Below are 12,176 nucleotides of genomic sequence, written 5' to 3' on the forward strand. Positions count from 1 at the left end.
GCTCCTCCGATCCCGACTCTTCTGGAAAGTTCGGGCCGGTCCTGCAGCCCCACCGCTCTACAGCTGGCCCCACCCCGGAAGTCCTGCCCCGCCGCGCGCCGGGCCCGGGAGATCGGCCCACCAATCGTTGTTCGGGAGGGGAAGACACTTAGCCAATCAGCGCCCGCCTCCGCCGCCCGCATTGAGCGCGGGTCCCGCCCCGCGCGGGCGGTGGCTCCCGCCCTGGCTCGTGTCCGCCTCGCTTTGCGCCTGCGCGCCGGGCGGCTCCCGCCCTCGGAGCCATCGGGCTGCACCGGGTACGGCAAACCGGCCCGGCCGCTGCCTTCGCGGCACCGATCCGCACCTTTCCCCCCTCACCCTACACGGGCCTGGCTCCGCCGCCGCACAGGCTGGCCGGCGGCCCTGCCCGCTCCACGGGCCTGCGCCTGTGCTAGGACCCAGCCCACCCGTCTGTAGGCGGCCCCAGTGCGCCTGCGCCCGATCACGCGCCGCGGCGGGAGCCGCTACCTGCTCGCGTAGAGACGCGCTGCAGCCGCTGATTGGCTGCGGCGGCGGCGGCGCGAACGTCGCGCGCGCGGTAAGGGGGATGGAGTCGGTCCCGGCGTTGCCATGGGAACGGGGCCCACGGGGATAGGAGTGCCTTAGGGATGGGCGTGGGACAGCCCCGGTGTCACACTGGGGACGGAGCCTTGCTTTCCGCCAGGATGAGCTCACCACCAGAGAGCTGGGAGGAACAGCGCCGAGCACTGGGCAGGGTGAGGGATCTTGGGTGTCCAGGGTCAAATCACTGTAAACTCGAAGGTTTCATACCATGGTCCGTGTGCTGGATAAAGCTATCCCGACTCTCTCATCATCTCTTGTCTTCTGCTGCTGTCTCTTGTTTTGGTGGTTAAGTTAATCTGTCAGGTGATCTCTGATTCAGTGGAAAACAAATTGAGCTATTTTGTGGCTAGGCTCTTCTGTCAGATGGAACTATCAATCCAATCAATTTTTCCTGTATATGGATTATGGATGTGAGAATGTATGGTAGTGTAGGAAGGAAAACAGGATTGCCCTTTCAACAGCAACCTGCTCTTAGATTATGCAAGTGCTGGTGACGTGCCTTGCCTTGAATTTCGGAAACATGAACCAAGTTAGCAGAATTGGCCCAGCTAATGGATGGGCTGGGAACAGAATTCATGGACCCTGTTCCACAGGAAGGTGGCCCATCAGGAAGTGGCACGTTGGTGACACACTGTTTATTTTACGCTGTAGCACAGAGATGCGTGTGTGCTGGCTCGTGGGGAAAGAGAAATGCACTCAGCGAGTGAAACTGCCACACTTGGAAGCTGTGGTAATTGGGCGTGGCCCAGAGACTGGGATTACAGATAAGAAGTGTTCGCGGCAGCAAGGTAAGGTGATTTAGCTCAAATCCTGCTTTCTACGTGCAGCGGCAGCTGAGCTTGCCTTGTTCCTCCGTGTGGTCTACAGTATTGCCTGGTTCTTGAAGTCATCAAGCCTTTTTAATGAGCACTTACAAAGATCTCTGGGACCTAAAGAATCAGAGACACTCCACAACAGGATGTCCACCTCTATAAACTAAAGCATTAAACCTTAATGTGAGTTTCAGGTCCACAGTTGTGTTCCACTGTCTGCATCCCTGCTTCGTGAGCAGCATTTCTTCTCCCTAGTATTCCATCAACTGATTTTTAGCATGACTTTTATTTTATGCATAAAATGGTGTCTTGTAGAATATATGAAAATACCTGTCACATTTTCAATACTGCACATCTTCCCTGCCTTCTGTGCCTCTGGACCCAGTCTTGCTCTATTGCCTTATTGTCACAGAGGGCTGGTAAGAATATCAAGAACATGTATAAGACATCGACCTTTGTTCTGAAGTAATTCCACCCTTGGCTCAGTTTATGGGTGGCTTTTGTTTTTACATGTGGTCCTAGAAAGAAGAGACAAGGCAGTATTCTTGGCATACATTAACAAAGATCAGCTCCAGAAAGAAACAGATCCTCAAAAAGAGGTGTGTTTTCAGCACTGGGTGATGCAGCAGTGTTCTTTTTATTCACATTGTTTTGTGACACTTTGTTCTTTCTTTTCCAGTTCAGTTAAAAGCAGACTGTAACAAGGGCTATGTGACAGTTAAACAGGTATGTTTTTATGCATGGATTTACAGTATTTCTGGTACTTACTGGGCAGTTGTGTACTTAACTCCACAAATGCTCGAAGTGATGATTCTGGTCACTGGGCCTGAGGGATCTGAAGCTTTCTTGTCACCAAGGGAGGTTACAGCAAGTCGCCCTCAGAAGTGAACTTATTTCTTTGTGCACCTCAGTGGAAGACTGCACTATTTCTTCCAGATACACTCTAGTCTAAGACAGCCAGACTTGCAGCATCAGGAAATGCTGAGAGACTTAGGACTTCTACTAAACTTGCTTATCTTCCTCCTGAGCCTTAAACTTCACAAGCTGAGGCAGCCCTTGCTTTAAAGTTGAAATTCTTGTGTTAATGGGACTACGCAGTTGTAGAAGATTTTTGTTGGTGGGCTGATAGAGCCAGAGATGTGGTTACTTTTGGGAAGGGATGGGATGAGATGTGAGACAGCACTCAGGACAGCAGGAAGGCTCATGTACCAGATGGCTGGAGGCAGGGATACTCCCTCATACTTATGAGACCCAGTATCTCTGAGGTAATATGAGGGGAAAGGTCTCTGGTGCTGATGTTTGTGTGTGTGCCCACAGCATCAGCCTATGTGGACAGCACAACACGTGTTCTGCCTACTGAGGAAAAATGTCTTCTCTCAAAATGCCTCCAGAGCCCACTAGGCACAGGCACCCCAGTGGTATCTGATGAATCTGGCAGAGATATCTCAGTTTTTCACAGAAATTAGCCTTGGTCATGATTTGAATATTGTGTTACTGGAATCTCAAACTGGGAGTACTCTCTGGTGGTGGGTACTAGCATATTTTCACTGCCTATTAAAGAGTTGCTGCCCAGGTGGGAGGTGTGTAGCACAAGGTTCCATTGATCAGTTGTTTGATACTTCATTTGCTGATGGGAAGCTTCCTTGACCTGGACAAAACTGCAGAGCTGTACACCAAAGAGATCCTGATTGGAATCAGATGTGTGTTCATTGCAGTGAATACCAAGTGAGAGGTATGGTACCATCTTGTGAAGCAGGTATGGCAGCAACAAAGCTAATGAAACACTCTGACTGAGTTCATCAGTCACAAGATAGAGCTGATTTCCTGAAGCCTGTTTCATGCATAAACATTAACCAAAAGCAGTTTGCTGGAGACTCCTAATTTTTGTGGGGTCACCCACATGATGAGGTAAAATCCATCTATCAAGCAATCACTCACTGTAGGTTGCCTACACCACAGTGTGCTTGCACTAAAATAATTCACTAAAACTGCTCTTACTCCTCAGAAATAGTTGCTGCTGTTACTTGTGGTTTAATAGGTTGCTAATTGGTGAGGGAAGTGCAGCACAAGTGATGCTGTAACTCTCTCGCTGCTGCAGACCCAGGCTCCCTGTGGCTCTAGGCCCTGGAGTTGTCTGCTGACAGCTGTGACTGCAAGACTGGGACAGAAGCAGATGTCCACGGTGCTGCAGTGCCTGGTCTGCTAAAGCGAGTTGATGTGGGCAGGGTGGGCAGTGAATACCAAATGCATTTGCTTTCCAGGATGGTGGCATTCCAGGAGAACTGAACAGAAATTGGCGATTCCACTTACAGCATCATTTTCTACTATTTTTCTCCTTTTCTGTCTACCAAAGATAGGGGTCAACCCAACTAGTATTGATCTTGTGAATATTGGTAAGGATGAAGTGGTGAAAATGAAGCCAGGCCAAGTTCTGCATATTGTGAATAACCTTTACCCCTACATGGTGCAATTTGCCGAAGAGTCTGGGAAAACTGTTCCAACAGCAGACAGGATGCCACAGGAGGACTCCTGTGAGAATGATGATATAGAGCTTGTGCCCAGAAAAACAATGAAGTTGGAGGCGGTGGATACACAGGGCAGTTCTACAAATCCCAAGCTAAGCAATACCAGTGTATCTACACATGAAGGATCTTCGAGCAAAAAGGCAAGTGTGTTGGTATTAATACTTGTGCTGTTTCTCCTGGGGTTGTCTTTTCCATGAGGAGACGTGGTCTTTTACTTTTGTGGGTTCAGCTGGTGGCAGGCATCTCAGGTGAACACAGATCCTCGGATCCACAGTATACAGAGCATGAGAGGTGTTACATGCTCCTGACATCACCCAGACCCTTGGAAAGTTACTTGGGACCCATTCTAACTTGACCTGAGGGTTAGGTGTGTGTGAGGGAGCTTCCCTATAGCAAATGAGGATTTAATCTCTGTTTTCTGCTGCAGTTTCTGCTAGAAGGACAGTCCACAAGAGCTCCATTTATCTGGAGTCACGCAGGGACACTGTCCTGGCTCTTCAGTGATTATCTAAAAGCAAGTGTACAGAGAACAGAACAACCTGAGCCTTTTTGATTTTTAGTTACTTTGTTTGTAATTGCACGGGGCTTTTTTTTTTTTTTTCTGCTTTGTTCATTCCGTATGGCAGAACCATTTTTACATTAATGAATGTTACCAGCCAGAATCTTTGGAAAGGAGTTTTTAGCCCTGTGATATGGACAAAATAAAAGATCTTAATGCATTTGGAACTAGTGCAGTGCTGGAGGAGAATACACAGAAATGAAACCCCTTAAGACAAAATTTTAATCTCAGGTTGCTGTGAGTTAGCCACTTTATTTATGCACTTGGGCTGGTTATATTAGGACCAGATTTGTGGTGGAATGAGCAAGGAGCTGACAACTCACACTGTTTCCCTGCCAGTAATAATGTTTGAACTTCTTCCTTTATAAGAATATGATGAACATCATTGCTGATCTGAGTAGTTAAAACATCAGTTTTAAAAAAGGTGCATTCGAGGCACACCCTCTATTAGGTGTTCAGTAGCTAACTTAAGAAATAGCTTATCTTGGCTTGATCTTCCTGTGCCTTTCTTGTTTTCTGTACAAGCCACTGCACAATACAAAAAAAATCAATACATCTAAGGATAAGGCCACACACTGCAATGACTTTGTTCTGTGCAGAGCAGTATGGGATAGGACAGTTAATAGAGATCTTTGATTTTTCTTTGGTTCTTGTGGTCCCTGAAGCAGAGGGCCTTGTACCATGACACATGCAGGCAAGTTATTAAACACATTTATAGCTCCCCATTGTTCAGTTTCTAGTGTTTGGAAGATTGAACTTTCCATCTTCACAGTATCTTGTTAAGAGTTTTCAAAAGTAGCTTTTTGGGGCCAGTTGGAGCAGGTGTGTTGGCATTTTGTAAAAGGGAAATAATTGAGCTTCTATATTTATATTTTTTCTTCTAATTCTCATTCAGCTGTTACTGTACTGCTGTGTACTAATGAATGTTCTTAACTGAATCCTTTAAAATATATATTTGGACACTTAATTGTCTTACAATTCATTCTCCCCATTCTGTGCTATAGGAACATTTAGGACACTGGAGTCAGGGTCTAAAGAGCTCCATGCAAGATCCAAAGATGCAGGTGAGAGCTGTATACTTGTACTTTACAGTAGATCCTGTCTAGCAAAGCTGAATGAGCTTGCCTTCTTCCTTCTGCAATTTGCTTTAACGATCCGAATAATCAGTGGAGTCATGCATAAGGGCTGAAAGGTACTTGCATCTCTCTCTTTAATAACATTAACTTGGGAGTCTCTATTGTACTGATTTTGCAGAGTGTCATTGTCTTAATTGTCTTTGAGTTCTCTGTACCGTGAGATTTGGCCAACAGATTTCAAAAAGGATGATGGGAGAGCAGGCAAGCTGTGCAGTTGCTTTGTTTCATCAGGGAAACGAACTAAAATGGGGTTATCATTTGAAGCTGAGCAAACACAGAGGTTCCCATTCTCCATCAGTTACCACTGTCTTGTTTCTTAGTACAATTTCCTGGTTTCCAGCAAATTCTTAACTTTCACACCTTTATGTCAGCCGATAGGATCTGATCCCTGGTCTCACTGGGCCTCTTCAGGTGAGATCACTGTCAGGCTGAAAATAATTTAGAGTCATAGTGTATGTTGAGTTGGAAGGGACCTGTCAGGATCATTGAATCCAACTTTCTGCCCTGCACAGGACATCTCCAGAAATCACACCATGTAACTGAGAGTGCTTCTTGAACTCTGACAGACCTGATGCCATGATGACTTTCCTGGCAAGTCTGTTCCAGTGCCCAGCCACCCTCTGAGTGAAGAACTTTTTTCTGATATCCAGCCTAAATCTCCCCTGACTCAGCTTCAGGCCATTTCCTCAAGTCCTATCACTGGTCATAAGAGTGAAGAGATCAGTGCCTGCCACTTCTTGTCCCCTCAAAAGGAAGTTGTAGACTTCAATGAGGTCTCCCCTCAGTCTCCTCCAGGCTGAACAGACCAAGTGACCTCACTGTTCTTGATATGGCTTCCTTTCAAGGCCCTTCACCATCTTCTTAGCCCTCTTTTGGACACTTTCTAGGACCTTAATATCTTCTATTGTGTCACCCAGAACTGCCTCCACAGTGGAGGTGAGGCTGCCCCAGAGCAGAGCAGAGGGGACAATCCCCTCCCTTACCCGGCTGTGATGCTGTGCCTGATGCACCCGAGGACACAGGTGGCTCTCCCGGCTGCCAGGACACTGCTGGCTCATGTTCAACTTGCCACAGATCAGGACCCCCAGGTGCAGAATCTGGCACTTTCTGTTGTTAAACTTCTGCCCAACCCTCTAATTTGTCCAAGTCTCTTTGCAGGGCCTTCCTGCCTTCAAGGGAGTTGACAGTTCCTCCCAATTTAGTGTCATTTGCAAACTTGTTTTCTATTCCTTCCAGTCCTGTGCCCAGGTCATTTATGAAGATGTTGAAGAGCACAGGGCTGAGGATGGAGCCCTGTGGAACCCCATCAGTGACAGGTCTCCAGTCTGATGTCTGATTCACTGTAACCCTTCATACCCAGCCTGTGAGCCAGTTCCTCACTTAGCTGATAACTAAACTAAGAAGGCTCCTATTTCTTGACTGATTTTTCTTTTTAAATCCAAGTATGAAGTGTTGAACTGCATAGATTTACAGAAGAATTGGATGCCCATTGTCGTAGATTGCCAGCACTTTCAAATGAGTCTATCTATATGGGATGGTAAAATTATGGAAATTCTTCCTTACTTTAGACATGAAGCTTAATTTTTATCCCTGAAGCAGAATTCTATATACTTACCAAACAGGGCTTTATTGACCCAAAATGTAAGCAAGTTTTAAAACTGTTCTTTTAATGTTAGACACAAACTGTTTGTGAGTGAAGATTAGCTTTATTAGTTGTAGCCTAAATATGAATGCACAAACAACAGAACTCCTATATTTTCTTTTTAATCAAATATTAAATGGCAATATTTCTTTCTTCTGAAAAGACTTGAAAATTATCCTTTTCCTACTGGCAGCAGGAGTGTAGACACACTAGAATGTGTGTATAAAATATCTTGCTGCTGAAATAATCAGTCTTGTGATTTGTGTACTGATAGAACTTTAATCTTCCTTCCTGTAGAGTAAAACTGGTCTGTATATAAACATACAAGAATAATTAGCAAAGGTGATAAAGATGTCATCCATCTCTCATCAGCAGGTGCCCTGCTAAAAGACCAGAGGCACAATACACAGTTTCTGCTTCACAACCTGACAGCTTTTTATTGCTGCGTTCTCCCCACAGTTGTCCACAAGCTTCCCAACCATTTCCCTTCCTCAGCCTCATTGAATTGTTACAGAAGGCAAAACAAAATGAAAACAGGAAGAAGACAGGAATCATAGACAGGAGTCTGTTCTCCTTCCTGTGAGTGATCTTACAAAGCAGCACACTGGATAGGATGAACTGAAATAGCCCAGACTTGAATATTTTTGTCTTTGCAATGCTGGTGGAGGTCTGCAGTAAACTGTTGGTAGCACATCTGAGATTTGTGCTTCACTCCAAGAATCTGCAGCCCAGTGCATTCTTACATGTTCTATATTGAGCACAGTGGTTTTGTTTGTGACTGCAGAGCTTGAATGGAGCCTTGATGGAAGTAGAGTTCCCTAGGCCTCACTGGTGCCTCAGTCCAGGTGATTTTCAAGTGTTCATATACACCTATAGCTATGGTTAACTTACTGCAAAGTAAGATTAGACAGCTTTTTCCTTTTATAAAAAAGGAAACCGGAACACTTCTCCATAGCTCCCTGGTATATGTTATGGAAGAAGGTGCTTATTCTGGAGCAACTTAATTCCAGCAAAAGTTCTCGCTGGATAGCATCTCTCCACTAAATATAGTGCTTATAGAAATAATATATTTAACTTTCAATCAGAAAGTAACCTAGTTATTTTGTCTTTGCAAGGTTTACAAAGACGAAAAGACTGTAGTCATCAAGGATAAATATCCCAAAGCACGTTACCACTGGCTTATCTTACCATGGGACCCCATTTCAAGCCTGAAGTCAGTCACCAGGGACCACCTTGAACTCTTAGAACATATGCATGCCGTTGGGCAAAAAATGATCGAACAGTGCCCTGCCAGCGAGAGTCTGGAGTTCAGACTGGGTTACCATGCTATCCCCAGTATGAGGTAAGACCTAGAGGAGTCATGTGGTGGGCATGCTGTTCCTTCAGTTACATAGATTTGGGGGTAAATCCTTGAGATTTGGCATTGCTAAAGAACAGGCAATCTTCCTCAACACTAAACAGCTTGGTGTGCCCCACACTACTGTATAGGTCTCCATGCACAGGCATCTTTGGCACGGTGGGAAATGCCTGTTGGGCTTCTCTAGCAGAGGTTGGTGCCTGGGGCTATGGGACACCTGTGGTCCAGCCCCAGTGACAGGAGCACTGCTGGCAATGCTAGGGCTTCCCCCTCCTAGGGCACCAGTGTGGCATTAGAGACTGACTCCTAGACCTGTCAAGTCCTCCTAATACTGAACAAGGATGTGAGTCTTGTGTCTAAATCCAGACCTTAGAATGTCCAAGTGCCTGTTGATACTGCAGTCAGTTGTTCTCCAGTTCTTGAATGAAGCTTTTGAGCACTGATAAGTCCCACTCAATTACTCTACTAATAATAAAACTTTGGTAAGTTTTAATAAGTCTTTGGTTTGCTGATGCGACTGTCTCCACCTTTTTGGAAATGAGCAGGAATATAGACTGCAGTGAGGCGCCAACAGAATATGCAGACTAGCGACCCTGACTGTTTATAAGTGAAATGGTTGGCAAGAGACAGTGTTCCAGAACAGACTGTGTTTCTTTTGTCACAGGGTCAGGACTGACCCACAAGGCTGGCACTCTGTTGAATCATGTTTGCAACTGATTCAACTGCAAAACAACTTTGAGCATTAACCTTTTTCTCTCGTATCTATGTTATGTATTTTTTTCAGTCAGCTACATTTGCATGTCATCAGCCAGGATTTTGATTCCCCGGCCCTAAAAACAAAAAAGCACTGGAATTCTTTTACTACAGACTACTTCTTAAACTCTCAAGGTAATGATTAGGAAAAGTATTTCATAACAGAATGCTGCTTGCAGGTTCTAGCTTTGGGATTTTCTCTCAAACAAATGTGCAAGGTATACATTTTATTGCAGCAAGTGAAAGGTTTTATTTAATTTAAGATACTGGGGAGTAGCACTGAATAAAACTCAATGAATTTTGTGGCTGGTTTAAATTAGAATGCAGCAATGACACACTGTGCATGCAAAACAGTGCACAGAGATTTGCAGTATCATGTGCTTCATGATGTTACGTGTTCTCAATACTTATGATCTTTTTTATTTTTATCCCCAGATGTGATAGAGATGGTAAGAAGCACGGGAAAAGTGATGGTGAAAGAGCATATCTCTGAACTTCTCAAACTTCCCCTCAGGTGCCATCGCTGTAAAGAAAAGCAGTCCACAATCCCACAGTTAAAGGAACATCTTAGGAAACACTGGCCAAAATGATTTTGCAAAAAATCATCTTTCAGTCTATCTTCAGACTTCAAGCATCATAAAACCCACAAAATGTTAACGGAAATGTATGTTTATTAACTGGAATGACAAATGTAATGTGGGGAAAATAGCCTGGAAACAGCAGCATACTAATTTAGTAATACTTCAACAAAAAACCAAGCCCTCTTCTTCCTCCCTACTAAAAATATAAATAAAGTGACCTCTGAAATTGAAGCTTTTGGTTGCAGCTTTACTGTGGTACAGTCACACTAATCTATAAGTGAACTGAAGTCTGGGAGAAGTGCTTTGTTTGGATGAAAAGATTTATTTTAATTCAGAAGCTGAACTGAGCCCAGATCTAGGTTTCTACTGAGAAAGAAACAATGATTCAGAGGTCTTTCTCTTGATGTTTTCTGCCTACCACTGAAGTTCCTCCTACATGTTAATGTTGCAAGCACTGGTGTGGCTGACAGAACGTACTGTCAGTAGACAGGAAGGAGCAGCAGCTGATCCATCCCTGCTTTGCTGTGCCACTGAAAGGCCTGACAGTCAGTGCTGCTGAACTGCCCCTCAGCTGTGGAGTGGGCTTTGCCCCTCACCAGGGTGCCAGGACAGCCACTGCTCAGGCTCTAAATGGGGCAAACAATCTCTTGGGTACAAGGATGTGTTTAAGCATTTTTGTATGAAATACATGTGTAATACACAATGGTCAGCTTTACTGCTCCCCAGAGTCATAGAACTATCAAGGTTTGCAGTTGCTTGTCAGCTTATGTTGAGGTTAGTACAGAAATTCTGTGGTTTAATCCTGCCCTGTTTGTCCAATCAGGATTTTAGTGAGTCTCTAGTCATTTGATTGTTGTCAAGATGTAAACTTTCAGAAGCAGCAAAACAGTTACTAGTAAAAATCTCTGCTGTCCTGATCTGGTTTGTGGAGTTCAACTTCATCCTAAGCCCAGCTTTGACTTAAGACTCTCTGGGTGAAATGGCTTTCAGTAAGAGTGCACAGAGCTTTTGCTATACATGCAAAATGCTGCTCCTAACAGTAACACATTCCATGGGGAGAGAGTGTCTTCTTCTTCCATTCCCTCATGCAGCAGCATATTGCTGGACCCACTCAAATGGGGCAAATAGTAAGTTGATGTTGCTGGAAAAGAAAAAAGGTGTTCTTGTCATAAAGTTGTCCCCAAAAATGTGTTCTTTCAACCTGGTATGCAAGCATCCAATCCATACAGAAGGTTGGTCCTGTTTTATTTTGTGCTTGTGCAGAGATGGGTGCGAGGTGGTGAATCCACAGAACCAGCACACCCAGTTCTAGCCAAGCACTAAGATATTTCCAAAATATCTAAGTCTGCACTTACCTGATGTCTAAATACCTGCCTACTCAATAGCTATTCAACAACCTTTTGCCTGCTTCAATTTAAGGCTACAATGGGTTTCAAATTTATTATGCGTATTCAGTAGGTAAGATTAATTTGGAGGTGCATAATCTAAGCTTTAGAGATGTGGTTTTCACATTATAATGAACTAAGTTCATAAAAAGGATGCTTTTTTAGCTGATTTAATCAATTTCAGTAAAACATGGAACATTGCCAAATGCAGTGTTCAGTATCTGATTCAAGATTTCTGTTTGTTTTCTCTACTTGTTTCAAAACTATTCTACAAGACCCTGCCATTTCCCACTTTTCTGTGTCTTTAAAGTATTTATTGTTCTCATGACTGTGTGAAATCTTTTCTTAAACCATACCAGAATGGGGTACCATCAAGGTGAAGGGGTGGCCATGGTCTAATTTAAAACACCAGTCAGAGTTCAGCTTTTGCTGACATCAGTAATAATATGCCTTAAATTACAAAACAAAGCTTGGAGAGTAAGGAACAATGACAAAAGCACAGCCACACTGTGAATTAATTCTTGACACAAACTAGGACTTCACCTCAGTCGAGGTAAATGCTAATGCTTTGCAACAGGAACCAATTTGGACCAAGGCCAGTTGCAAATGCTGGAGAGCTGTGGTCTTTCTCATGGCAGACACAGGCCAGAAAGGGAAGCCATGCTTCTTCATGGTGAAATCCACTGCTTATAGCCCATCATATTTGGGTGGGAATCATGGTTTTAGTACATCTCAGAGCAGGTCAGAGTGAAGCATAAACCCTTGCAATCCATCTGTATAGGAACAGTGTGCAGCTGAGCCACAGTTCCCACACACTCAAATG

General features: G+C 44.4%; 1 protein-coding gene across 2 annotated transcripts; it reads left to right on the top strand.

Moving 5' to 3' along the window:
• The first annotated feature begins 499 nt into the window (after positions 1–499).
• APTX (aprataxin) lies at positions 500–10,199 on the top strand. Of its 2 annotated transcripts, none has more exons than XM_083884496.1 (8): positions 500–577; positions 1,255–1,391; positions 2,095–2,141; positions 3,769–4,080; positions 5,504–5,563; positions 8,393–8,619; positions 9,419–9,522; positions 9,823–10,199. In XM_083884496.1, exons 2-8 carry the CDS (start codon positions 1,262–1,264, stop codon positions 9,975–9,977), a joined length of 1,035 nt encoding a protein of 344 aa, XP_083740622.1. In that variant the 5' UTR covers positions 500–577; positions 1,255–1,261; the 3' UTR covers positions 9,978–10,199. The 2 variants fall into 2 exon arrangements, with proteins under 2 accessions (XP_083740622.1, XP_083740623.1); XM_083884497.1 differs by lacking the exon at positions 500–577 and adding an exon at positions 660–755.
• Positions 10,200–12,176: the final 1,977 nt, after the last annotated feature.

The sequence above is a fragment of the Zosterops lateralis genome (genome assembly GCF_965231275.1).
Source record: "Zosterops lateralis genome assembly, chromosome: Z".
In the NCBI taxonomy this organism is placed as follows: domain Eukaryota; kingdom Metazoa; phylum Chordata; class Aves; order Passeriformes; family Zosteropidae; genus Zosterops; species Zosterops lateralis.